The sequence below is a fragment of the Entelurus aequoreus genome, linkage group LG27 (assembly GCF_033978785.1).
Source record: "Entelurus aequoreus isolate RoL-2023_Sb linkage group LG27, RoL_Eaeq_v1.1, whole genome shotgun sequence".
NCBI lineage: Eukaryota > Metazoa > Chordata > Actinopteri > Syngnathiformes > Syngnathidae > Entelurus > Entelurus aequoreus.
Window position 1 is genome coordinate 28,521,444 of NC_084757.1, and position 27,985 is coordinate 28,549,428.

Below are 27,985 nucleotides of genomic sequence, written 5' to 3' on the forward strand. Positions count from 1 at the left end.
ATGTATATGAAACTTAATTTCTTTTAATGGAAATGAGCATCAATGAAATAAGTGTCCATTAGCATACAAAGAATAAACATCTAATTTGATCCCGTAAAGCATGATGCTCAATAAAAAAAATTGAGTAAGTTCATCTTGAGTGATAAACAGAAAATACAATAAATAATTGTTAAATTGTTTTACAAAGTGCATAGCATCAGATGAAGATTCCACAGACCAACATTGTTATGAGAGGGATGCTGGTTTTGTTAAATATTAACTATTATTGCTTGTGTAAAAAGTGTGTGCACAATGAATGTATTCAGCTGCCTCACAATGATTGCTACTCTCAATGTTGGCACAAGGTGCAACCTCAAAGTGAATCAGGTCAAAGTCATCTGCAAAATATTGAACAAACATAAAATAAGGTCAGAGTAATACTGCAGTTCCAGGTTAAAGACACAAAATGTAAATAAGGCATCAGAGGTATGTGCAGAACAAAGATAAATAAAATAAACAGACAGGGCAGAAACAGAAAAGCCGGTCAACACGATAGCAATGTGTCATAGACCTGGTCACAGCTTGTTACTTGGGCATCGAACTCCTCTTGCAGCTCCACGACCGAGGTTGTAGTAACTCAATGAAGGAGGGCTACAATAAAAAACAACCTTAAGAATTTGTATTTTATGACAAATCAGAAAAAATAAACAATCAAAGAGTTGACACTTCTGGTCATACCTCCTTTAGGGGACAGTAGTAGTGGGCATACCACTCTTGAGAGTATAAACAGATGATAACTCCCTGACCTAAGAAGAGCGATGTCCACATGATTATGTTCCAAATGGGACCTTTTCTTTGGTCATGGAGGACGAAGTTAAACATCACTGTGAAAAGGTGACAAGAAACACAAATGAATGCATTTTGTAATACAATTGGAAACTAGAATGTGTGTTGGCATATTACTCCCAAAGCACATAAACAAACAAAAAAGGACTGGGTAGAAGAAGCCAAAGCAGACTGCTAGGATGTACTCGTGGACGATGGCAGACACTGTAAACACAAACAGCATGGCTGCTGGTCTGAAGCGCTTCCGGGATATCTGGAAGGAATAATAAAAACAAGTAAGACTACAGCTTTGCACCACTTTGTAATTTCATCATAATCAAAATAGCTCTCACATATCAGTACTTACGGATAGCGCAGTCGGTAAATCAAAATTAAGACAAAAATTCTGGCAAAATTAAGCCACCAAAGTCACACGAAACTCATTGTACCTTATAGGACCTCAGTTCAGAGCATAACAATAACAGCATTTCAAATACTGTACCGTATTTTCCAGACCATAGGAAGCACCAGATTATAAGGTGCACTGCCGATGAATGGTCTATTTTTGATCTGTTTTCATATATTAGGTGCACCGGATTATAGGGCGCATTAAAGGCCTACTGAAATGAATTTTTTTATTTAAACGGGGATAGCAGATCCATTCTATGTGTCATACTTGATCATTTCGCGATATTGCCATATTTTTGCTGAAAGGATTTAGTGTAGAACAACGACGATAAAGTTCGCAACTTTTGGTCTCTGATAAAAAAAAGCCTTGCCCCTACCGGAAGAAGCGTGACGACAGCGGGGGAAGGACTGCTCATATTTTCCTATTGTTTACACCAGCAGCGAGAGAGATTCGGACCGAGAAAGCGACGATTACCCCATTAATTTGAGCGAGGATGAAAGATTCGTGGATGAGGAACGTGAAAGTGAAGGACTAGCGTGCAGTGCAGAACGTATCTTTTTTCGCTCTGACCGTAACTTAGGTACAAGCTGGCTCATTGGATTCCACACTCTCTCCTTTTTCTATTGTGGATCACGGATTTGTATTTTAAACCACCTCGGATACTATATCCTCTTGAAAATGAGAGTCGAGAACGCGAAATGGACATTCGCAGTGACTTTTATCTCCACGACAATACATCGGTGACGCACTTTAGCTATTGAGCTAACGTGATAGCATCGGGCTTTACTGCATATAGAAACAAAACAAATAAGTCCCTGACTGGCAGGATAGACAGAAGATCAACAATACTACCAAACTCTGGACATGTAACTACACGGTTAATGCTTTCCAGCTTGGCGAAGATTAACAATGCTGTTGCTAACGACGCCATTGAAGCTAACTTAGCAACGGGACCTCACGGAGCTATGATAAAAACATTAGCGCTCCAACTACGCCAGACAGCCCTCATCTGCTCATCAACACCCGTGCTCACCTGCGTTCCAGCGATCGACGGAAGGACGAAGGACTTCACCCGATCATCCGTGCGATCGGCGGCTAGCGTCGGCTAGTTCGTCTGCTATCCAAGTAAGTCCTCCTGGTTGTGTTGCTACAGCCAGCCGCTAATACACAGATCACACCTACAACTTTCTTCTTTGCAGTCTCCGTTGTTCATTAAACAAATTGCAAAAGATTCACCAACACAGATGTCCAGAATACTGTGGAATTTTGAGATGAAAACAGAGCTTTTTGTATTGGATTCAATGGGCAATTGAATACTTCCGCTTCAATTGTTGACGTCACGCGCAAACGTCATCATATCGAAACGTTTTCAGCCGGAAGTTTGTCGGGAAATTTAAAATTGCACTTTATAAGTTAACCCGGCCGTATTGGCATGTGTTGCAATGTTAAGATTTCATCATTGATATATAAACTATCAGACTGCGTGGTCGGTAGTAGTGGCTTTCAGTAGGCCTTTAAGGAGTCATATTATTAATTTTTTTTCTAAATGGAAAACACTTCCTTGTGGTCTACATAACATGTGATGGTGGTTATTTGGTCAAAATGTTGCATTAGATTATGTTTTACAGATCATCTTCAAGTCGGTTTCTGACAGTCGCTTCCGGATGCGCCGTTTTGTGGGCGGTCTTATATACGTGGCTCACCTTCGACAGCGTCTTCTCCCCGTCATCTTTGTTGTAGCGGTGTAGCGTGCATGCAAGAACGGGAGTGGAAGAAGTGTCAAAAGATGGAGCTAAATGTTTTAATGACATTCAGACTTTACTTAAATCAATAACGGAGCAGCATCTCCTCATCCGGAACCAACAACGCCGGAAATGTGTCCTTTGAAAAACCGTCCGACCGGAACTCTAATAACTAAAGTTCCTTGGGTGAATAATGTAAACTCACTATTCCGGTATGTTTTAGCACATTCATGGCAAGTTTACTGACATATATAAGTAAGAACTTTACACTACTTTATATTAGAAATGGCAACAGCGGAGGACGAATGTCACATAAGAAGATAAGAGAAAATGAAGAAGCTTATCGACTACGGCGTCGGCGCGGACACGCGTAATTTTTCAGGATTTATGCAGATCCCAAATACAGTTTAGCAGGTGCCAGAATGTAAGAAAAGTTGCTTTTGCATAATATTGCAATAAACGCCAGATAATATGTCTTACCTTATACACACACACACACACCATAATAATACTGGTATGTTTAATGCGCCGAAAATCCTTCAAGCGGTGCAGCTTCATAGCTTACCAAAGTCGTACTAAAACATTTTGATAGATTTTTGAGCGTAATTTCAGAAATTTTCTAATTATCACTTGATTTCAAATAACGTCCGAAGTGACATTTTAGTTGTTCATGTTCACAGGGTTTCTGCAGGTATCAGCAAATCTACTTTAATTAGTTTTACTGCAACTTAATACACATTTAATGCCCATGTCTTACGACAGACCGTTATTGTATACAGCATACAATTGTCTTCATAGACAAAAATTCAAGCATTTAACAATGATAATCTTGAATAGTTGAAAAGTTGAAATTAACTGTGGCAAAATTAAGCACTAATGTAATAATAATAATTATAATAATATAATGACTGCCTCAGAATCCTGCACAGATAGCCCAAGGGTAGTAGTGCCAGCAACCTTTTTTGTGATTTATGGAAAAACACCTTCCACACAACCCTGAGAAAACTGATGTTTAAGTTTTTATGTAGACTGCAGGGGTCTGAGAATTATCTTATTATACAGATAACCAATCCTAGGTGTAGTTCTGTTACGTTCCAATCCTTCATGTGGAAACACTGGTATCTGTGTCTTTTATAGAATATGTAGACGCATTTTTAAAGTACCGTATTTTCTGCACTATAAGGCGCACCTAAAAACCTCCAATTTCCTCAAAAGCTGACAGTGCGCCTTATAATCCGGTGCGCCTTATATATGGACCAAACAGGTCTCGCAACTACGCCAACTTTATTTTCCCCGTTCTGCGGCTGCTTACCGTAGAAGAAGCGCTTCTTCTTCTACGGGGGAAAATGAAGTCGGCGGCTGCTTACCGTAGAAGAAGAACTTCTTCTTCTACAGGGGAAAATCGCCTTCATTTTAAACTCTGCGTCGTAAGCATGTCTCTTAATAGGAGCCATTTTTGGGTCTTTACATAAAGTTTAGGTCTCGCAACTACGGTAAGCAGCCGCCGACTTCATTTTGCCCTGTAGAAGAAGAACTTCTTCTTCTACAGGGGTAAATGAAGTCGGCGGCTGCTGACCGTAGAAGAAGAACTTCTTCTTCTACAGGGGAAAATGAAGTCGGCGGCTGCTTACCGTAGTTGCGAGACCTAAACTTTATGTAAAGACCCAAAAATGGCTCCTATTAAGAGACATGCTTACGACGCAGAGTTTAAAATGAAGGCGATCAGTCACGCAGTAGAACACGGGAATAGACCAGCAGCGAGAGAATTTAACATTAACGAATCAATGGTGCGGAAGTGGAGGAAGCAACATGATGACCTGCGCCAAGTAAAGAAGACTAAACAGAGTTTCCGAGGGAACAAAGCGAGATGGCTACAGTTGGAGGACAAACTCGAACAGTGAGTTGTTGAACAGAGAGCAGCAAGTAGAAGTGTCAGTTATCACTATTTGTTTTGTTGACATTCCCTTTAGCGCAGCTCCATCTAATGGATGCATAACGTAACCCCAGCCTCTACTGTAGCGTCTATTCTATGCGCCTTATATATGAACACAGTTTTAAAATAGGCCATTCATTGAAGGTGCGCCTTATAATCCGGTGTGCCTTATAGTGCGGAAAATACGGTATATGCATTTTTTTTTTTATTGCTGCTTTTATTTATTTGATGCCTTTTACTGAATATGCACAAGCACTGTTTTAATATTATGTGATAATGCCTTTAATACTGTATTTGTTTTGTTTTATATACTGTATGTGATTGTATGTCTACTTGGACGTTGGAGTCTGCTATAAAGCTTGATTGATTGATTGAATAGCAATGCAAGAGACCTTTTCAAACGCAATAAATATATTTTTCATTCCTGTAATATTTTACCATTGTAATTGGAAGGTCAATAACTTAATGATTCTAAACAGGTAAAAAAAAAAACGGACTCAATTGTCGTTATCAAAAATTACACTTCAATAAATATTGAACATCTTGAAGTGCAGTTTTTCCCCCAATTGGAAAAACTGAGTCGGGTGGTTTGTTGTTGTTTTTTTGTTGCCAATGCTATCATGGCATTCTTGCTTGTTTGTCCGTGCTGATGTTGCTCATTCAGTTTGAATATGCAATATTATCACATAGGGACATTTGGTTATATCATTATCTTTTTCCCTCCTAACTTTTGTTACTGAGCAAGTGCTCCTCTCTCGTGAGTCGCCACTAGCAAGGTGATGTGCGGATATTCTGTTGCGTAAGCTTGCGGTCTCGCCTGCTCGTAGCGAAACAACTACTGTAGATGGCTGACAAGAGGCTTCACTCTGTTGGGTTTAATTATACTGTCAAATAAAAGTGCTCAGGTGCTGAGTGCGATGCACAGAGTGAGACCTCTTGTACTCTGTTTGAAAGCCAGAGACGAAAAAAATAAAATACACACAAACAAATCAAGTTATCGAGTTATCAAGTTCATTGTCATTTATCGTTCAATTAAATTACTTATTGACTATCGTCCCAAGCCTACAATTGTATGATTTTTTTTTTAAATTCCTCTGGACATCACATTTATTTTAAAGCCATTAAAGGTCTTATTTTCGCAAAATCAATCTAATGACTTTTAATGACCTGTAGAAACCCTGTTTTATTAAAGTAGTGTATTGTAAGTGTCAAGTATTAATGGTGGGCTTTTGTACAGGGCGTATTTAAGTATTATCATTAACTCTGGTTAGCAAATTTTTACATTTGTGTGACCGTAAAAATGTTACGTGTCAATAAAAGTTTTATAATTATAGGAAAAATATAAACAAAATATAAAAAATTATGGAATAATGTCCATGAATGCACTTGACGTTATTTTCTGTGCTATTCGCTTGCTACAGTGCCAAGGAAGTGTGTTTCTGGGCGAAATGTCAAGCTTGAGCGAGGAAATTCAGGCCAAAATGGGTATGATGGGAAAGTTGACTGGGAGGCGTTTAGGTCCAAGTAAAGTTTTTCTGATTCAAGTCCTCAGATATACCTTTTACTAAAAACCTTTACAGACACTTTTTATTAAAATAATTGTTTAACTAAGGCGCACTTAAAATGCTTTAATTTTCTCAAAAATCCACAGTACGCCTTATAACCCGGTGCGCCTAATGTACAGAATAATTCTGGTTGTGCTTACCGACCTCGAAGCAATTTTATTTGGTACATGGCGTAATGATAAGTGTGACCAGTAGATGGTAGTCACACATAAGAGATACGTGTAGACTGCAATATGACACCAGTAAACAACACCAAAACTGTTCCATTGAAAATAAAGAACATTTCACACGGCACTCAAAAATTTGTCAAAATGTTTTAGCTTGACTTTGAAGCTGCACCGCTTGATGGATTGTCGGCCCATTACGGCTACCGTAGTCAGAGATACAAGTATTACTATGGTGTGTGTGTATAAGGACCGCAAAATGGCACCCATTAGCAGACATATTATCTGGCGTTTTGTTTCACAATATTATGCAAAACCAACTTTTCTTACCTTCTGGTACCTGCTGATGTGTATTTGAGATCTGCATAAGTCCTGAAAATTTGCGCACTTTGTGCCACTGTATTCCTTGACGATGACGTAATCGATAAGCTTCTTTTTTCCCACTATCTTCTTGTTATGGGACATTCACCCTCTGCTGTTGCCATTTCGAATAAAAAGTAGCGTAAAGTTCTAACCTATATCTCACAATGGAAGCGCTAAAAAATACCAGTGTAGTGAGTTTACATAATTCACCCATGGAACTTTAGTTATTAGAGAGTTCCGGTCGAACGATTTTTCACGGGACACATTTCCGGCGATGTTGCACTAGTGAGCCACGGATGAGAAGATGCTGCTCCGTTGTTGATTTAAGTAAAGTCTGAATGTCATTAAAACAGTTAGCTCCATCTTTTGACACTTCTTCCACTCCCGTCCTTGCACGCTACACCGCTACAACAAAGATGACGGAGAAAATAATAATAATAATAATAATAATAATAATAATAATAATGGATTAGATTTTATATAGTGCTTTTCTATTATTAGATACTCAAAGCGCTCACAGAGAAGTGAGAACCCATCATTCATTCACACCTGGTGGTGGTAAGCTACATTTGTAGCCACAGCTGCCCTGGGGTAGACTGACGGAAGTGAGGCTGCCAGTTTGCGCCTACGGCCCCTCCGACCACCACCTATCATTCATTCACCAATGTGAGCGTCACCGGGGGCAAGGGTGAAGTGTCCTGCCCAAGGACACAATTGCAGCGATTTGGATGTCAAGAGGCGGGGAGTGAACCTGCAACCCTCAGGTTTCTGGCACGGCCGCTCTACCCACTACGCCATGCCGCCCCAATACGCTGCCGAAGGTGAGCCACGTAAATAAGACCGCCCACAAAACGGCGCATCCTGAAGCGACTGTCAGAAAGCGGCTTGAATATGATCTGTAAAACATAATCTATGCAACATTTTGACTAAATAACCACCATTACATGTTATGTAGACCACAAGGAAGTGTTTTCCATTTAGACATTTTTTTTAATAAAATATGACTCCTTTAACTATGATGTGCCTTATATTTGAAAAAAGATCGAAAATAGACCATTCATTCATCGGCAGTGCGCCTTATAATCCGGTGTGCCCTATGGTCCGGAAAATACGGTAATTGTTCCTGAAATGTTTATTACCTCCACCAAGAGTGTTTGTATTCGCAGGGTTTGTCTTTTAGTTAGAAAGCAACATAGCTCAAAAAGCTATTACCGGATTTTGATAAAATGTTTAGAAAAAGTCTCATACGGGATAAAGAACAAGTGATTAGATTTTGCGGGTGATCTGGAATGCCGTCACCAAGTTGTGCCCCGCAGAGCAGCCATAGTAATGTAAATAATGTAATGCCATAGTAATGTAATAGTAATGTAAATAATAATGTAAATAATAATGTAAATAATTCAATGTGATTATCTTGTGTGATGACTGTATTATGATGATAGTATATATGATAGTATATATCTGTATCATGAATCAATTTAAGTGGACCCCGACTTAAACAAGTTGAAAAACTTATTCGGGTGTTACCATTTAGTGGTCAATTGTACGGAATATGTACTTCCCCGTGCAACCTACTAATAAAAGTCTCAATCAATCAATCAATCAAACATATTGTGCTCAGTGGTACGGCCACTGCTTGCTGCAGCCATTGTGGCGAGGCATGTCGCACACTCTTTGCACTCGGCTCAGCAGCGCAGACGGTCGCTAACTTTGCTTAGTGCTTCATTGTGGGAGATTGGGCCTGTCGGAGGTCTGTGATTCTTAAGTGTTTTTCTAGTTAAACTTGTTTTATGGTGGCACATTTTTATTTGGTACTATCTCAAATTCATTTGAGGTTTTCTTTAAATAAAACATTTGAGTTGACAAATTTCTGTGATTTGGATCACCACTTGCCATTAAGCAGTGATAGTTGGTCCTCCAGCTAAACCAGTTGACAACCACTACTTTAAAGGTTGCACTGTTCACTTTAAAACATTTTGAATAAAACAAAAAGGAACAAAAATATTTTTTAAGTGCATATTCACTGACGGACTCACCCACAAAAAGTCCCGATACACGTAGTGAAACAGCCAGTCATGGACGACCACATTCCAAGTACGGTAGTAGTTAGCAAAAGATGTTGAATTCCACCAATCCTGTGATGCAAAATCAAAATAAGTGAGTTTGCACTGTAAAACAATTTTAAGAAGGTGAGCAGAAAGTGTGGCACCTTATAAAACATCCTGTCAGCAAAACGAAGCATTTCTGCGAATGCATTTAGCCAACAGTGGAGGAAAGCAAAGAACCCCAAGAAAAGAACCAGCACGCCTACAAAATTTAACAACACAGAAACATATTAATCCGTGTTCTGTGCATTAAATAAAGCTGACTGAGCACGAACAAAAGCTGAAAATGATTGTGTTTCTGATCCTACCAGGCAAGATGGAGTTAAAGACACATAGCACCATGGTCCTCAGGTCAAAAAACTGAAGACTGAAGCTGCGGAACTGGGGTATACAGAGCCGCACAAACACGTAGTATGCATAAAACAGACAGCCGAGCACCTATAAGGAGGGAACCCAGTATGTCTGGTAAGTTAAACAAGCAGGCAGTTTTATTCAAATTGAGTCAGAACTAATCCAAAAATACACCTGTAGTAAATTTGAGGCCACATAGCCCCATCTTATCATTGGGTTTCTGTGTAGAAAAACATAAGTCAGTTTAGAAGCTTTCTTTTTATGAACCGTAAGTGCCGATGTTGTGTTTACCTTGGGTATTTATCACTGTAGATAAGCGTGGGTGCAAACAAAAAGTAGAGGTACTGAGAAACTTGAGGGACCACTGGGCCTGAGCCTGTAGACAACACAACAAATAGAACAGAAATGGTGCACACTCCTCACTGTTTCAATTACTTCATTAAGTAAACAACATTTGTGTCGCCCTGCATAGGCTGTGCTCAAAATGTTTTAGAATAAACGCAGAACAGATATCCTCAAAATTGTATACGCTTTCGACAAATGTTTAACCCCTTCTGGGATATTAGTTTCTAAGTCCCTGCAAAGACGTTTTGCTTGATGGTGACCATGTCTCCCAAAGGTGTGACTCAAATTCACTTATGATTCTGCTAAACACACTAAAGCCAAAGTCAGGCCAATCTGATTTACAGGTGTTTCACGGCTCTGGGGTTTTCATTTAAACAACCCAGGAGTGTATATATTCTGTCAGACAATATACCAACATTAGAAATAAACGTTGCATAAGAAGGCAAAAAGAACACAATATACACTCACTGAACACTTCAATATACACTCACTGAACACTTCAGTTCGGTTCAATTGCACATATAGAAGAGAGCTAATACAAATGCTTTGTCGCCAATTTTGTCCTTATAAAATATCATCAGTGATGATTGTAACTCTCAGACAGGTACAAATGTAAGTATGTGCTTATCATTGTGATTAAAGTTGAGATGAGTGGGTAAGTGGTTTACACTTGAAAGACAGTTTCATTAAAAAAAAAACATAAGGATTTTATGGTCGCAAGTTTTACTCTGAACTTAAGTGTTCATTTCCATTTTAATTGTTTATGATAAAATTTGATCTGAAATTCGAAAAAAATCATGCTTAGGTGAGGAGAAGTTGTTTGATCTTAGAGGTTCCATTATTATTTCACATTGGAAAAACCCCTGACCCCAGTATGGTGCATTGTAGTTCAATGCCACACAGGCCACAATAATATTAATTCTGATTAATTATTACTATCCTGAATTCGTTGGTTATAAAGATTTTTAATACATGTCTTAGGGGACGTACTGGTTTTGTCTTTAGTCCAGGTCAGGACCCTTGGTACATTCTCTCTAATGTAGGAGTGGGCCTTCATCATGAGTCTCACCTGGAATGTGTACATAACAGCTTTCATCAGATTATTTGGTTTACCTTATGAAAGTACTGAGACATCAGACACAGAATATACCTGCTCCATGATAATGATGAAGCATGAGGCTGGAGGCAAACTGTTCACAACTGCCATGTATGTGGGCAGAAAACCAAGGGCCAAAGCTTGGTAAAGAAGGAACATGGAGCCGTAGGCACAACTGTACAGCCTGTGATGACTGGAAGAGCTAGCCTGGCTGTGTGTCCACAGGTGGAACAGTGTGTAGGGAACCACTAAAACAGATAGGAACATACAGATCCACGTGCACACCACCAGAGGGAACTGTCCAAAAGCGTAGACTAGCAAGTCAAAATCCAGCACCAGTCTGAAGAGATTGTGCATATAGTTTAGAATATAAACTTACAGTAAAAAATACATAATACATGTGAACAGTTAAACCAGTCTTATATTACTTTACCTGCCTTCATCAATGAAATCAACCACCAGTGTACTGAGGATAAAGATAATGAGCAGGGCAATAAACATGTGGTAGATAGTCTGGATGTGGTTCACCTCAAACAACTCACTATGGGAAATAAAACAAAAAACAGACAAGTTACTGAAAACTGCATACTTGATTGTTTTGTTTACATCTTACTGTCCTCTTACTCCAGGAGGGACCTGCGGCTAACAAACTGCTTGCCATGGCCATGAGGAGGTCTGAAATGCCTGCAAGACAGAGTAAGGAAACCTGAAATGCCTTTTCAGTGTTTGTTTGAAAAAAGAGGCTTCTGTGTAAGAAAAGAGGGGATTTTATTTACGGTCTTCTTCATTAGGTAAACCTACACAATCTACTGAGACTCAATGCAAGAAAATACTGATGAAAACTTTTGACAGTCAGAGCTAAAAAAAAAAAGATGACTCAAAAGTGAGAAACATCTCTCAGTATGGTAGAGTGTAGTTCTACACCACTGTCAACAACAAACACATACAAAGTGTCAATCAAAATGTGTGTGATTGTCTTTATGAAGGAAACCTATTTGTCTGGTATTAGTGTATGTAAGGAAGTGTAGAGTGAGTGAATCCTCTCAGCTGTATACCCGAGCCTGCTTCTCTCCTTGTCTGACAGAGTGGGTGAGAAGACAGCAGGCAGGGGCGCAGGCTCCACGCTCGCAGATTCCTCAATAAGACTGTCAATGAAGTCATTGATATGGTTGTTAACTTCACGTAACAGGTCCTTCTTCAGGTGCTGAGGAAAAATAATAGCAAGAGGAGGATCTTTTAATTAATTAGTTTAATAAATGACAAAGAAAGACAGAAATATAGGGACAATAGCATATAAATTGGACATGGGTACACTTTAGAGTAGTGAGTGTATAGTTGTACAGTAACCAGTATACATGTATAGTACTATCCACTCAAATCACTGCTATTATTGCCCAAATACCTGGCAACACAAGTCAATTCCAAGATAATCATGTCCCACCGACATTCAAGCATGTAACTTTAAAATTATTGATATGGTGTATAACCATTTCCTTTGCCGTGGTTTAAGGCTGCATGAGTGCTGCTGGCAGTTAAGAGCTGTGGTTCGTTGAGGGAAACCCAAATCTGAAAATGTACTGTGGCATTCTGAAGCACAACATGATTTTCCCCCTCCCTTGGGAATTTTTTCCAGTTTCATTTCTATTGTATTTTCAATTGTGAGACAACACATGCAGAAACTTCAGTACAGGAAGGAAAATGCATGGTTTGTTGTAACAAAATAAGGGTAAAATGTATGTTTCTTTTGCATATGTTTTTTTGTTCGTACAAACGATTAAACTGCTCTCTAAAGATAATAATACCATAACTTCAGGTTTCAGAAACGTGACTCACACTTTTTAAAAATGTTCCTAAGCCGCAATTCAGCTTCCACTTAAATACAAAAAATTATTAATTTCAAACCTCTGATTTCCTTTTCAGTTGAAGCTTCTTACTGATCACCTGCTCCACTTCAATTTTCCCTGAAAAGACAAGGAGAAATATCCATCTACAAACTGTATGTAAATATAACACTTAGAAATATACAGTACATTCATATACACATTGTGTAGTGTCTCTACATACATATACAGTCAGTCAGTCAGTCATGGTCAAAAGTTTACATACACTTGTAAAGAACATAATGTCATGGCTGTCTTGAGTTTCCAATAATTTCTACAACTCATATTTTTTTTGTGATAGAGTGATTGGAGCACATACTTGTTTGTCACAAAAAACATTCATGAAGTTTGGTTCTTTTATTAATGTATTATGGGTCTACGGAAAATGTGACCAAATCTGCTGGGTCAAAAGTATACATACAGCAATGTTAATATTTGGTTCCATGTCCCTTGGCAAGTTTCACTGCAATAAGGCGCTTTTGGTAGCCATCCACACGCTTCTGGTTGAATTTTTGACCACTCCTCTTGACAAAATTGGTGCAGTTCAGCTAAATTTGTTGGTTTTCTGACATGGACTTGTTTCTTCAGCATTGTCCACATGTTCTTAATTGGGTTTAAGTCAGGACTTTGGGAAGGCCATTCTAAAACCTTAATTGTAGCCTGATTTAGCCATTCCTTTACCACTTTTGACGTGTGTTTGGGGTCATTGTCCTGTTGGAACACCTAACTGCGCCCAAGACATCACACGGACAGAGATAAGACCTTCTGGAGGAAAGTGCTGTTTGGCCACAATACCCAGCAATATGTTTGGAGGAGAAAAGGTGAGGCTTTTAATCCCCGGAACACCATTCCTACCGTCAAGCATGGTGGTGGTGGTAGTATGCTCTGGGCCTGTTTTGCTGCCAATAGAACTGGTGCTTTACAGAGAGTAAATGGGACAACGAAAAAGGAGGATTACGTCCAAATTCTTTAGGACAACCTAAAATCATCAGCCCGGATGTTGGGTCTTGGGCGCAGTTGAGTGTTCCAACAGGACAATGACCCCAAACACACGTCAAAAGTGGTAAAGGAATGGCTAAATCAGGCTAAGGTATTAGAATGGCCTTCCCAAAGTCCTGACTTAAACGTGTGGACAATGCTGAAGAAACAAGTCCATGTCAGAAAACCAACAAATTTAGCTGAACTGCATCAATTTCGTCAAGAGGAGTGGTCAAAAATTCAACCAGAAGCTTGCCAGAAGCTTGTGGATGGCTACCAAAAGCGCCTTATTGCAGTGAAACTTGCCAAGGGACATGTAACAAAATAACATTGCTGTATGTATACTTTTGACCCAGCAGATTTGGTCACATTTTCAGTAGACCCATAATAAATTCATAAAAGAACCAAACTTCTTGAATGTTTTTTGTGACAAACAAGTATGTGCTCCAATCACTATCACAAAAAAATAAGAGTTGTAGAAATTATTATATAGTAAATTATATCACAAAAAACCCAAAACCAGTGAAGTTGGCAGGTTATGTAATTCGTAAATAAAAACAGAATACAACGATTTGCAAATCCTTTTCAACTTATATTCAATTGAATAGACTGCGAAGACAAGATATTTAATGTTCAAACTGAGAAACGTATGTTTTTTTTGCAAATAATCATTAACTTAGAATTTAATGGCAGCAACACATTGCAAAACAGTTGGCACAGGGGCATTTTTACCACTGTGTTACATGGCCTTTCCTTTTAAAAACAATCTGTAAACGTTTGGGAACTGAGGAGACCAATTTTTGAAGCTTTTCAGGTGGAATTATTTCCCATTCTTGCTTGATGTACAGCTTAAGTTGTTCAACAGTCAGGGGTCTTCATTGTGGTATTTTACACTTCATAATGCGCCACACATTTTCACAGGGAGACAGGTCTGGACTACAGGCAGGCCAGTCTCGTAACCGCACTCTTTTACTATGAAGCCACTCTGTTTTAACACGTGCAGAATGTGGCTTGGCATTGTCTTGCTGAAATAAGCAGGGGTGTCCATGGAAACACCATGCTTGGATGGCAACATATGTTGCTCCAAAACCTGTATGTACCTTTCAGCAATAATGGTGCCTTCACAGATGTGTAAGTTACCCATGTCTTGGGCAATAATACACCCTCATACCATCACAGATGCTGGCTTTTGAACTTTGCGCCTATAACAGTCCAGAAGGTTCTTTTTCTCTTTGGTCCGGAGTACACAACGTCCACAGTTTTCCAAAAACATTTTGAAATGTGGACTCGTCAGACCAAAGAACACTTTTCCACTTTGTATCAGTCCATCTTAGATGAGCTCGGGCCCAGCGAAGCGTTTCTGGGTGTTGTTGATAAATGGCTTTGGCATAGTAGCGTTTTAACTTGCACTTACAGATGTAGCGACCAACAGTAGTTACTGAAAGTGGTTTTGTGCAGTGTTCCTGAGCCCATGTGGTGATGTCCTTTACACACTGATGTCGCGTTTTGGTGCAGTATCGCCTGAGGGATCGAAGGTTACGGGCGTTGCCGCTTACGTGCAGTAATTTCATCAGATTCTCTGAACCTTTTGATGATATTACGGACCGTAGATGGTCCGTAATATTCCTTGCAATAGCTGGTTGAGAAATGTTGTTCTTAAACTGTTCGACAATTTTCTCACGCAATTTACCAGTTCGAAAGTTAAGTATCTTGTCTGTGCAGTCTATTCAATTGAATATAGGTTGAAAAGGATTTGCAAATCATTGTATTCTGTTTTTTTTTTACCATTTACACAATGTGCCAACTTCACTGGTTTTGGGTTTTGTGAGGAAATGTGTATTCATCATCCATCCATCCATTTTCTACCGCTTATCCCTCTCGGGGTTGTGTGTGTGTGTGTGTGTGTGTGTGTGTGTGGGGGGGGGGGGGTGCTCGAGCCTAGTCCAGCTGCATACAGGCTGAAGGCGGGGTACACCCTCGACAAGTCGCAACCTCATCGCAGTGCCAACTAGGGCTGGGCGATATATCCAGTTTGTAAGATATATCGATATATTTTTAAACAAGATATGAATCAAGAAAATATTGTAAAATCGATATAATTTATTTCACGTTAAAATGACCCAACACCGCTTATTTTTTGTGGTCCTTGTTCTCCCCCGCTTCCCACTCCCCCTCAAAACTCCATGGATTACTAAACCCCTCCCCTTCCTCCTTCTAAGACATGCTTGCACGTATAAGAACACCCATGATTGGTTGGTTGTTTACTATGATGAGTCACGATTGGTTAACATTAGAGCAAAACATTATGGCCAGGCCAATCAGAGACAAGATAGGGCGGGTCATGGAACCAGGAAGGGAAATCACAACAGACATCCCAAATGACGAGAGAGTCGTAAAAGAAAAGAGGGAATATTCAAGAGGGCGATTTATATATTTAAAAAACTAGTGGAAGATGGCAGAGGGATTCTCTTAGATTTTTCTTTTAGCGATGTACACGACGTCCAGGAAACCCACAATGCGTCTACTTGGCCACATTTTGGACAAATGTATGCGTCTGAGTTGTTTACCATGGAAGCCCAAATCAAAACTGTTCTCGAGTTGCCAAGCCAAGCATATTTCGCACGAGAAATGCTGCCCAAAATGTACGCCGAAGTGAGGAAGATCATAGCCGCACAATTAAGTCAAGTCACTTACTTGGCGCTGACCAGAACCGTACGTGTGTGACAGTCCATTGCATCGTCGACCGGGAATTAAAAAGTGCCTGCCTGCAAATGTATTTTTTTATCCGAGTTTGATACATTTTGTATTATTTGCACAGCTGTGTTATTTATTTTACGTAGAAAGAATATGTTTGTGTTTTATTTATGTTGTGTAATTCTGTGCTACTTAAAGTCCTACTGAATTGAATTTTTTTTATTTAAACCGGGATAGCAGATCCATTCTATGTGTCATACTTGATCATTTCGCGATATTGCCATATTTTTGCTGAAAGGATTTAGTAGAGAACATCGACGATAAAGTTGCAACTTTTGGTCGCTGATAAAAAAAGCCTTGCCTGTACCGGAAGTAGCGTGACGTCAAAGGTTGAAAGGCTCCTCACATTTCCCCATTGTTTTCAATGCAGCTCGAACAATTTGGACCGAGAAAGCGACGATTACCCCATTAATTTGAGCGAGGATGAAAGATTCGTGGATGAGGAACGTTAGAGTGAAGGACTAGAGTGCAGTGCAGGACATATCTTTTTTCGCTCTGACCGTAACTTAGGTACAAGCTGGCTCATTGGATTCCACACTCTCTCCTTTTTCTTTTGTGGATCACGGATTTGTATTTTAAACCACCTCGGATACTATATCCTCTTGAAAATGAGAGTCGAGAACGCGAAATGGACATTCACAGTGACTTTTATCTCCACTACAACACATCGGCGAAACACTAGCTACGGAGCTAACGTGATAGCATCGTGCTTAACTGCATATACAAACAAACTAAATAAACCCCTGACTGGAAGGATAGACAGAAAATCAACAATACTATTAAACCATGGACCTGTAAATACACGGTTAATGCTTTCCAGCTTGGCGAAGCTTAACAATGCTGTTGCTAACGACGCCATTGAAGCTAACTTAGCAACCGGACCTCACAGAGCTATGCTAAAAATATTAGCTATCCACCTACGCCAGCCAGCCCTCATCTGCTCATCAACACCCGTGCTCACCTGCATTCCAGCGATCGACGGTGCGACGAAGGACTTCATCCGATCACAGATGCGGTTTGTGGCCCGGAGAAGGAGGAAGTTAAGGTGAGTTCGGCGGCTAGCGCGTCTGCTATCCATCTCAAAGTCCTCCTGGTTGTGTTGCTGTAGTCTGCCGCTAATACACCGATCCCACCTACAGCTTTCTTCTTCGCAGTCTTCATTGTTCATTAAACAAATTGCAAAAGATTCACCAACACAGATGTCCAGAATACTGTGGAATTTTGAGATGAAAACAGAGTTTTTTGTATTGGATTCAATGTGTCCGCATACTTCCGTTTCAGCGATTGACGTCACACGGATATGTCATCATACATAGACATTTTCAACCGGAAGTTTAGCGGGAAATTTAAAATTGCACTTTATAAGTTAACCCGGCCGTATTGGCATGTTAAGATTTCATCATTGATATATAAACTATCAGACTGCGTGGTCGGTAGTAGTGGGTTTCAGTAGGCCTTTAAACAGTTTATTTTATGTGCTGTTAATCAGAATCAGAAGGACTTTATTAATCCCAGAGGTTAAATTAAGATTTTCAGAACCTCCCATTCAAGAGCAGACAAACATTACAGGGAGACAGAACAGGATCGCTGACGGGTCTGTTAACTTCCGGCGACCCTTACCAAAAAGGTAACAAACAGGTAAACGCTGGGGAGGGTGAGAAAAAAAACAAACCAGTCTAAGCCTGGGCCCCTGGAGAGGGGGTCCAGACTGAGGTCAAGGGGAAAAAAAACTCATAGCCATAACACACACAAACCTGTGTGTAAGAGGGAAACATCAAAGAACACAAAGGACATTAAATACATTAAAAGAGCAGAGCTGATGCAACCAGCTGCCACTTCTACACACAGCCACAAAATACCCAATACCCATCTTGACTAACTGGGGTAATAAAAGTGCCACTGACTGTTTACAGTACAGTTGTCATTCAGTTTAATTTCAATGAATTTCGCTCAAAAATGTATATCTTTATATGTATACTTTCACCGGAAAATATATTAAGATATACAGTATATCAATTATCGAGTTTAAGTAAAAATTAAAGAGATATACTTTTTCGTCCATATCGCCCAGCCCTAGTGCCAACACAGATAGACAACATTCCCACTCACATTCACACACTAGGCAAAAAACTCTTAATTCGATCAAAAAGTGATATGTCTAACTTGTTCACATAATCTAATAGGTGTTCAAACGGAAGCCTGTTTAATTCGAAATCACAGTATTGTAGTTGTAAAAGTCAGGTGGGGGAACTGGAAGAAATGTTATTTGCACAAATGTATGATAAAAGTATTACCGTATTTTTCGGACTACGAAGGCAAAATTAAAATCCTTTCATTTTCTCAAAAATCAACAGTGCGCCTTTCAAACCGGTACGCCTAATGTACGGAATAATTCTGGTTGTGCTTACCGAACTCAAAGATATTTTATTTTGTACATGGTGTAATGATAATTGTGAGCAGTAGATGGCAGTCACACATAACAGATACGTCTAGACTGCAAGATGAGGCCAGTAAACAACCCTAAAACTTTAAATGTTCCATTGAGAATATAGAACATTAAACACGGCGCTCAAAAATCTGTCAAAATGTTTTAGTGCATGAAGCCACACCGGTTGATGGATTGTGGGAGCATTAGGCTACCGTAGTCAGGGTATTATTATGGTGTTTTTATGAGGATCGCAAAATGGCACCCATTAGCAGACATTATCTGGCGTTTTGTCTTGCAATATTATGCAAAAACAACTTTTCTTACCTTCTGGTGCCTGCTGATCTGTATTTGGGATCTGTGTAAGTCCTGAAAATGTGTGCGCGTCCGCCATTGTAGTCCGTGGCAACACCATAGTCGATGAGCTTCTTCTTTATCTCTATCTTCTTGTTATGGGGCATTCATCCTCCGCTGTTGCCATTTCTAATATAAAGTATAGCCTAAAGTTGTTACCTATATCTGTCAGTAGACTCACTATGAAAGCGCTAAAAACTACCGGTGTAGTAATTTTACATTATTCACCCATGGAACTTTAGTTATTAGAAAGTCCCGGTCAGACGGTTTTTCACGGGACACATTTCCGGCGTTGTTGTTGCACTAGTGAGCCACGGATGAGGAGATGCTGCTCCGTTATTGATTTAAGTAAAGTCTGAATGTCATTAAAACAGTTAGCTCCATCTTTTGACACTTCTTCCACTCCCGTTCTTGCACGCTACACCGCTACAACAAAAATGACGGGGAGAAGACGCTGTCGAAGGTGAGCCACGTAAATAAGACCGTCAACAAAACGGCGCATTCTGAAGCGACTGTCAGAAAGCGACTTCAAGATGGTCTGTAAAACATAATCTATGCAACATTCTGACCAAATAACCACCATCACATGTTATGTAGACCACAAAGAAGTGTTTTAAATGTTGAAAACAAATTATAATATGAGCCATTTAATGCGCCTTTTGTATGAAAATAGACCTGAATAGACCTTTTTTCCAAGATGGCAGGAGCGCTTTGCTCTTGTGTCATCCTTTTGTGTTCCTGATGTTTTCATTTGTTTGTTTTTTTTGCCTTTTGGTTCAGGACCCATAGGGACTGTGTGACAAGGGGTGGCACTTTCGTGACTTCTGCTGTGCTTTTTTGTGAACTTCTGAATCTGCCTCCGGGAGCCTTTTGGCCATGGAGACCAGCTGCTGGGTCTCTGCCACACCAGAGTCCGTTTGGAGAGACTGGAGGAGATGCAGATGAAGAGACAGAGCTGCAGAGCTGGCGCTGAGCGCCGGGACGGACAAGCTTCACAGCGTCTTGGCTGAATGAGAGGGTATCGGACACCTCAGTCTCCTTAGACGTATCCTCGCTCATCCATGCGGACTGGACACTGGCCGAGAGTTGGTGGGCGGCCGAGGGTGGAGGCGACTCGCTTGGTTGCTTTGTTGGGTCTGCTCCTGTCTCTGGCCATGCTCCCTCCACCCCAGCAGACGATGGTGTGGAACACCACAGAGGCCACCACAGTGTATATGTTTTTTTGTTGTTTTACTTTTGTAGCTGTATGTATAAATGGCTGGTTGCATCAGCTCTTCTCTTTTAAAGGCCTACTGAAACCCACTACTACCGACCACGCAGTCTGATAGTTTATATATCAATGATGAAATCTTAACATTGCAACACATGCCAATACGGCCGGGTTAACTTATAAAGTGCAATTTTAAATTTACCGCCACACTTCCGGTTGAAAACGTCTAGATATGATGATGTATGCGCGTGACGTCAACGGTTGATACGGAAGTATTCGGACCCATTGAATCCAATACAAAAAAGCTCTGTTTTCATCCCTAAATTCCACAGTATTCTGGACATATGTGTTGGTGAATCTTTTGCAATTTGTTTAATGAACAATGAAGACTGCAAAGAAGAAAGCTGTAGGTGCGATCTGTGTATTAGCGGCGGACTACAGCAACACAACCAGAAGGACTTTGAGGATAGCAGACGCGCTAGCCGAACGACTTCACCTTGACTCCTCCGTCTCCGGGCTGCCAACCGCATCGGTGATCGGGTGAAGTCCTTCGTCCTTCCGTCGATCGCTGGAACGCAGGTGAGCACAGGTCGTGATGAGCAGATGAGAGCTGGCGTAGGTGCGGAGCTAATGTTTTTAGCATAGCTCTGTCAAGGTTCCGTAGCTAAGTTAGCTTCAATGGCGTTGTTAGCAACAGCATTGCTAAGCTTCGCCAAGCTGGAAAGCATTAACCGTGTATTTACAGGTCCAGTGTTTGGTAGTATTGTTGATCTTCTGTCTTTCCTTCCAGTCAGGGACTTATTTGTTTTGTTTCTATATGCAGTAAAGCCCGATGCTATCACGTTAGCTCAGTAGCTAAAGAGCTTCACCGATGTATTGTCGTGGAGATAAAAGTCACTGTGAATGTCCATTTCGCGTTCTCGACTCTCATTTTCAAGAGGATATAGTATCCGAGGTGGTTTAAAATACAAATCCGTGATCCACAATAGAGAAAGGAGAGAGTGTGGAATCCAATGAACCCTTGTACCTAAGTTACGGTCAGAGCGAAAAAAGATACGTTCTGCACTGCACTCTAGTCCTTCACTTTCACGTTCCTCATCCACGAATCTTTCATCCTCGCTCAAATTAATGGGGTAATCGTCGCTTTCTCGGTCCGAATCTCTCTCGCTGCTGGTGTAAACAATAGGAAAATGTGAGCAGACCTTCCTCCGGTGTCGTCACGCTACTTCCGGTAGGGGCAAGGCTTTTTTTTAATTCAGAGACCAAAAGTTGCGAACTTTATCGTCATTGTTCTATAGTAAATCCTTTCAGCAAAAATATGGCAATATGGCGAAATGATCAAGTATGACACATAGAATGGATCTGCTATCCCCGTTTAAATAAAAAAATATCATTTCAGTAGGCCTTTAATGTCCTATGTTTCCCTCTTACACACTATGTGTGTGCTATGGCTGTGAAGTTTTTTTTTTCCTTGGCCTCAGTCTGGACCCCTTCTACATGGGGCCCAGGCTTATCCTGAACGCCCCCCCCCCCAGCGTTTTTTCTGTTTTTGTTTTTTCTGTTTTTGTTATCTGTTTTCTTTGTAAGGGGTGCTGGAAGTTGGCAGACCCGTCAGCGATCCTGTTCTGTCTCCCTGTAATGTTTGTCTGATCTTGAATGGGATTGTGCTGAAAATCTTAATTTCCTCTCAGGGATTATTAAAGTATTTCTGATTCTAATTAAAACAGTGAGCTACATCTTTTGACACTTCTTCCACTCCCGTCTTTGCACGCTACACCGCTACAAGAAAGATGACGGGGAGAAGACGCTGATAAAGGTGAGCCACGTAAATAAGACCGCTCACAAAACGGTGCATCCTGAAGCGACGGTCAGAAAGCAACTTGAAGATGATCTGTAAAACATAATCTATGCAACATTTTGACAAAAGAACCACCATTACATGTTATGTAAAGTTAAAAAGTTAAAGTACCAATGATTGTCACACACACACTAGGTGTGGCGAAATTATTCTCTGCATTTGACCCATCACCCTTGATCACCCTCTGGGAGGTGAGGGGAGCAGTGAGCAGCAGCTAATATGACCCCTTTTATTCGCCTTATAATCCGGTGCACCTTTTGCATGACAACAGACCTGAATAGACCCGCTCATCGGCAGTGCGCCTTATAACCAGGTGCGCCCTATGGTCCGAAAAATACAGTAGATTATAGTTTACATTTTTCAAAATATGTATGCATGTTCCTGTTAAATATGTTATCTACTTTAACATTTTCAAGATGATATATTTTTTACATTTTCAGACGCCACGGTCAAGAAGCTAAAATTCAACACTTTTTAGAAGCTTATTTGTAATTGACCCAGGTCCTCCTGAATGACATCATTGTTAATCTGTAGAGATGTCCGATAACGGCTTTTTTGCCGATATCCAATATTGTCCAACTCTTAATTACCGATTCCTATATCAAAGATACCGATATATACAGTCGTGGAATTAACACATTATTATGCCTAATTTTGTTGTGATGCCCCGCTGGACGCATTAAACAATGTAACAAGGTTTTCCAAAATGAATCAACTCAATTTATGGAAATAAATGCCAACATGGCACTGCCATATTTATTATTGAAGTCACAAAGTGCATCATTTTTTTTAACATGCCTCAAAACAGCTTGGAATTTGGGACGTGCTCTCCCTGAGAGAGCATGAGGAGGTTGAGGTGGGCGGGGTTGAGGTTAGTGCTGCAAGGGGTTCTGGGTATTTGTTCTGTTGTGTTTATGTTGTGTTACGGTGCGGATGTTCTCCCGAAATGTGTTTTGTCATTCTTGTTTGGTGTGGTTTCACAGTGTGGCGCATATTTGTAACAGTGTTAAAGTTGTTTATACGGCCACCCTCAGTGTGACCTGTATGGCTGTTGACCAAATATGCCTTGTATTCACTTGTGTGTGTGAAAAGCTGTAGATATTATGTGACTGGGCCGGCACGCAAAGGCAGTGCCTTAAAGGCCTACTGAAACCCACTACTACCGACCACGCAGTCTGATAGTTTATATATCAATGATGAAATCTTAACATTGCAACACATGCCAATACGGCCGGGTTAACTTATAAAGTGACATTTAAAACTTCCCGGGAAATATCCGGCTGAAACGTCGCGGTATGATGACGTATGCGCGTGACGAAGTCAGAGTAACGGAAGTTATGGTACCCGTAGAATCCTATACAAAAAGCTGTTTTCATTTCATAATCCCACAGTATTCTGGACATCTTTTGCAATTTGTTTAATGAACAATGAAGGCTGCAAAGAAGACAGTTATAGGTGGGATCGGTGTATTAGCAGCGGACTACAGCAACACAACCAGGAGGACTTTGTTGGAGCGCTAGCCGTGCTAGCCGCCGACCTCACCTTGACTTCCTACGTCCCCGGGCCGCCAAACGCATCGGGTGAAGTACTTCGTCCTTCTGCCGATCGCTGGAACGCAGGTGAGCACGGGTGTTGATGAGTAGATGAGGGCTGGCTGGCGTAGGTGGAGAGCTAATGTTTTTAGCATAGCTCTGTGAGGTCCCGTTGCTAAGTTGCTAAGTTAGCTTCAATGGCGTCGTTAGCACAGCATTGTTAACCTTCGCCAGCCTGGAAAGCATTAACCGTGTATTTACATGTCCACGGTTTAATAGTATTGTTGATTTTCTATATATCCTTCCAGTCAGGGGTTTATTTTTTTGTTTCTATATGCAGTTAAAGCACGATGCAATCACGTTAGCTCGTAGCTAAAGCATTTCGCCGATGTATTGTCGTGGAGATAAAAGGCACTGAATGTCCATTTCGCGTTCTCGACTCTCATTTTCAAGAGGATATAGTATCCGAGGTGGTTTAAAATACAAATCCGTGATCCACAATAAAAAAAGGAGAGTGTGGAATCCAATGAGCCAGCTTGTACCTAAGTTACGGTCAGAGCGAAAAAAGATACGTTCTGCACTGTCTCTCAAGCCCTTCACTGTAACGTTCCTCATCTACGAATCTTTCATCTTCGCTCAAATTAATGGGGTAATCATCACTTTCTCGGTCCGAATCTCTCTTGCTCCATTGTAAACAATGGGGAATTGTGAGGAATACTAGCTCCTGTGACGTCACGCTACTTCCGGTACAGGCAAGGCTTTTTTTTATCAGCGAGCAAAAGTTGCGAATTTTATCGTCGATTTTCTCTACTAAATCCTTTCAGCAAAAATATGGCAATATCGCGAAATGATCAAGTATGACACATAGAATGGATCTGCTATTCCCGTTTAAATTTAAAAAAATAATTTCAGTAGGCCTTTAAAGGTTTATTGGTGCTCTGTACATCTCCCTACGTCCGTGTACACAGCGGCGTTTTAAAAAGTCATACATTTTACTTTTTGAAACCGATAATTTTGAAACAGATACCGATAATTTACGATATTACATTTTAAAGCATTTATCGGCTGATAATATCGGCAGTCCGATATTATCGGACATCTCTATTAATCTGTCAACACTATGTCAACGCTCATACTTCCTAATAAAAAAAAAAGGTGTTAACAGGGTGTTCTGCGTTTACAAGAGAAAAAAAACTAACAAACCTCTAATAAAAGGCCACACAAATGTTAATACGTTTTTTTTTTTTGCTTTTACCATTACTAGTGACGTGACTATCTCCAATGGGCTGGTGGCCGTGGTTCCCAAGACTACATCCGCCATTCAGAGGGCAATCCGGGCCAGAGACTGTGGACACTGCCGTAAGGTTCCGGCGACGGCAACTGTCGCCCCCATTTTCCATCCTACAAAGCAAACAAAAATATACATTTGGACATAGTTTATTACACAACTCTATGGACAACAATGAACAAGACACACAGACGAGCCCGGTATGACAAGTGAATCAGTCTCACGGGATTCTGAATTGATAGGAATTACACTAAATTAGGCGTCTAATATCCATTTCACCACACCTCTTTCAATCACTGTCAGCCATATTTGATTACCGTGTATAAGATAGCCAACTTGTGACGGTTGAAAGACAAATAAATAAAACACTCACTTTTTAATATCTGGGGAGTAAAAGCGGTCCTACCCGCCGGTGTTCACTCCCACTTCCACGCCGACAGTCAGTCAGTGCACGCAACGTGACGTCTTCTAATAATCACAAAACAAAAAAGAGCAGCTGCCTTAAACTTCCATCGTGTCAACAGTGAGCAGATGATGATGATGACGATGACAAGTCAGCCCCGCGCTGATTGGCTGACAGGCAACGCCCACGCTGATTGGCTGAAAAGTCACTCCACCTTTTGACGTCATCAGAAAACAGGAGTCTTATTGTTTATCAGCATCAGAATCAGAATCAGAAGTACTTTAATAATCCCCGAGGGGAAATTAAGATTTTCAGCACAATCAAAAAAATACAGGCAGACAGGACAGAAAAATTCAGTCTAAGCCTGGGTCCCTGGAGAGGGGGTCCAGAGTAGACTGAGGCCACGAAAAAAACCAACTCATAGCCATAGCACACATAAGCATGTGTGTAAGAGGGAAACATTGATTGATTGATTGATTGATTGAGACTTTTATTAGTAGATTGCACAGTAAAGTACACATTCCGTACAATTGACCACTAAATGGTAACACCCGAAAAAGTTTTTCAACTTGTTTAAGTCGGGGTCCACGTTAATCAATTCATGGTATAAATATATACTATCAGCATAATACAGTCATCACACAAGTTAATCATCAGAGTGTATACATTGAATTATTTACATTATTTACAATCCGGGGGTGGGATGTGGAGGGGCAGGGCCGGCCCGTGGCATAGGCTGTATAGGCAAATGCTAAGGGCGCCGTCCATCAGGGGGTGCCACGCCAGTGCCACAAATGTTGGAGAAAAAAAAAAAAAAAAAAGTTGGTACTATTATTTCTAAATACAAAAAATAATCCCACGTTAATTAAAATGCAAAGTAAAGCCTATTTACTAGAAATATTATTCGTCACAACATTACGCCCCCCCCTTCCCCTATCATGACTCTTTTTTGGACGTCACCACATCAAAAAAATCAACACAAGATGTCAAAACGGCCAAAACTGTCAGGTGCCCAGGGAAGAAAAAATAGAAAAGAAGAGGAGGAGAAACGAGAAAAAGACAGAGGTAGCAGGTAGGTAACGTTATAGCCTACATGAAATGATTTGTCTGTTACAGAATGTGATAGTAACCTGGCTTTTTAGCATTAAGCTAATGTTACATGATTCGGCAATTGCTAATCAATAAATAGCTAGTTCTGTTTAAACGTCGGGTTAATATTGTGGAGGGGGCTAATTGTTATGGAAAATAATAATGCAACGTTAGGTAATTACAGTACTCCCACCTTACATTCCTTAGGGACATTTGTATTAGATCTTTTAAGTAGGTGTTTTTTGTTTACTGTCATGTCTGTGTTAATCATGTTTTTGTTTTGCTTGGGTTTTGGGCTCTTTTTTTTAGTTCCTGGTTGCACTTCCTTGTTTGGTTTGGTTTCCATGGTCACCCATTAGTTTTCACCTGTCTTGTCACGCACCTGTTTCACATCCTCATGTCACGCACCTGTCTCACGTTTTCACTAATCATGTCACCAGTATTTAAGGCCATTGTTGCCAGGCAGTCGGCCTGGCGACAACACTCTGTTCACCTCTGCGCACTTCAAGCCTTATCAAGTAAGTTTTTTCTATTCATGCCATAGTTAGCGACTTTTGTTCATGTCCTTAGTTTTTTGCCCACGTGCAAGTTTTTGTTTCATAGTCAAGTTTGTACCTCCGCCTTGTGCGCGCCTTTAGTTTGTTCCTTTTGTTATAGTAAAAAATAAATATGTTTTTACCTTCAAGCCATGTCCGCTCCAACTATTATTGCATCTCGGAAAAACGAACGAGAGTCCACATCATGACATTTACATTGTTATTGCCTTCTGGTTAGCTAATGTTTGCCCTGCAGGTAATAGTCACTTTTCCACCCCTTTATATATTAGGTATAGTTGTAAGCCTAGTTGTTAAAGTGCACATCATTAATGTTAATTAAGCAATATCACATGAGAGGGAATGCTGTTTTTTAATTTGAGCACTGCTGTGATTCGGTTAAAGATAATCATAACATAGCATTCTCATATAATATGTTAATTTGCTTTCTTTAAGTAAAAAAAAATGGTCAAAGACAAAGCTACTCGGTTTCTTGTGAGTAGATACACTTCACTGCCGATGTGGGGGGGCGCCACCTAAAATCTTGCCTAGGGCGCCAGATTGGTTAGGGCCAGGCCTGTGGAGGGGGTTGGGGCGAGGGGGTTAGGTTTTGTTGATATCAGCACTTCAGTCAACAATTATATCATCTGAGAAATGGACATTGAAACAGTGTAGGTCTCACTTCGTAGGATATGTACAGCGAGCAGTGAACATAGTGAGCTCAGAAAGCATAAGAACAACTATATTCATTTGATTATTTAAAATCCGGGGAGGTGGGATGTGGTGGGGGGAGGATGTTAGTCT

At 40.5% G+C, this 27,985-nt stretch overlaps 1 protein-coding gene across 3 annotated transcripts; it reads right to left on the bottom strand.

The window, feature by feature from the left end:
- On the bottom strand, positions 1-25,673 carry soat1 (sterol O-acyltransferase 1). Of its 3 annotated transcripts, none has more exons than XM_062038595.1 (17): positions 25,530-25,672; positions 25,124-25,269; positions 12,780-12,838; positions 11,933-12,081; positions 11,502-11,561; positions 11,311-11,418; positions 10,932-11,217; positions 10,772-10,850; positions 9,728-9,812; positions 9,611-9,656; positions 9,394-9,523; positions 9,190-9,287; positions 9,017-9,115; positions 943-1,078; positions 718-863; positions 569-630; positions 1-377 (listed from the first exon to the last, which is right to left on the bottom strand). In XM_062038595.1, the coding sequence occupies exons 2-17, from the start codon at positions 25,266-25,268 to the stop codon at positions 374-376; spliced, it is 1,692 nt and encodes a 563-aa protein (XP_061894579.1). In that variant the 5' UTR covers position 25,269; positions 25,530-25,672; the 3' UTR covers positions 1-373. The 3 variants fall into 3 exon arrangements, with proteins under 3 accessions (XP_061894579.1, XP_061894578.1, XP_061894577.1); XM_062038594.1 differs by having other exon boundaries at positions 551-630; XM_062038593.1 differs by having other exon boundaries at positions 1-630; positions 25,563-25,673.
- Positions 25,674-27,985: the final 2,312 nt, after the last annotated feature.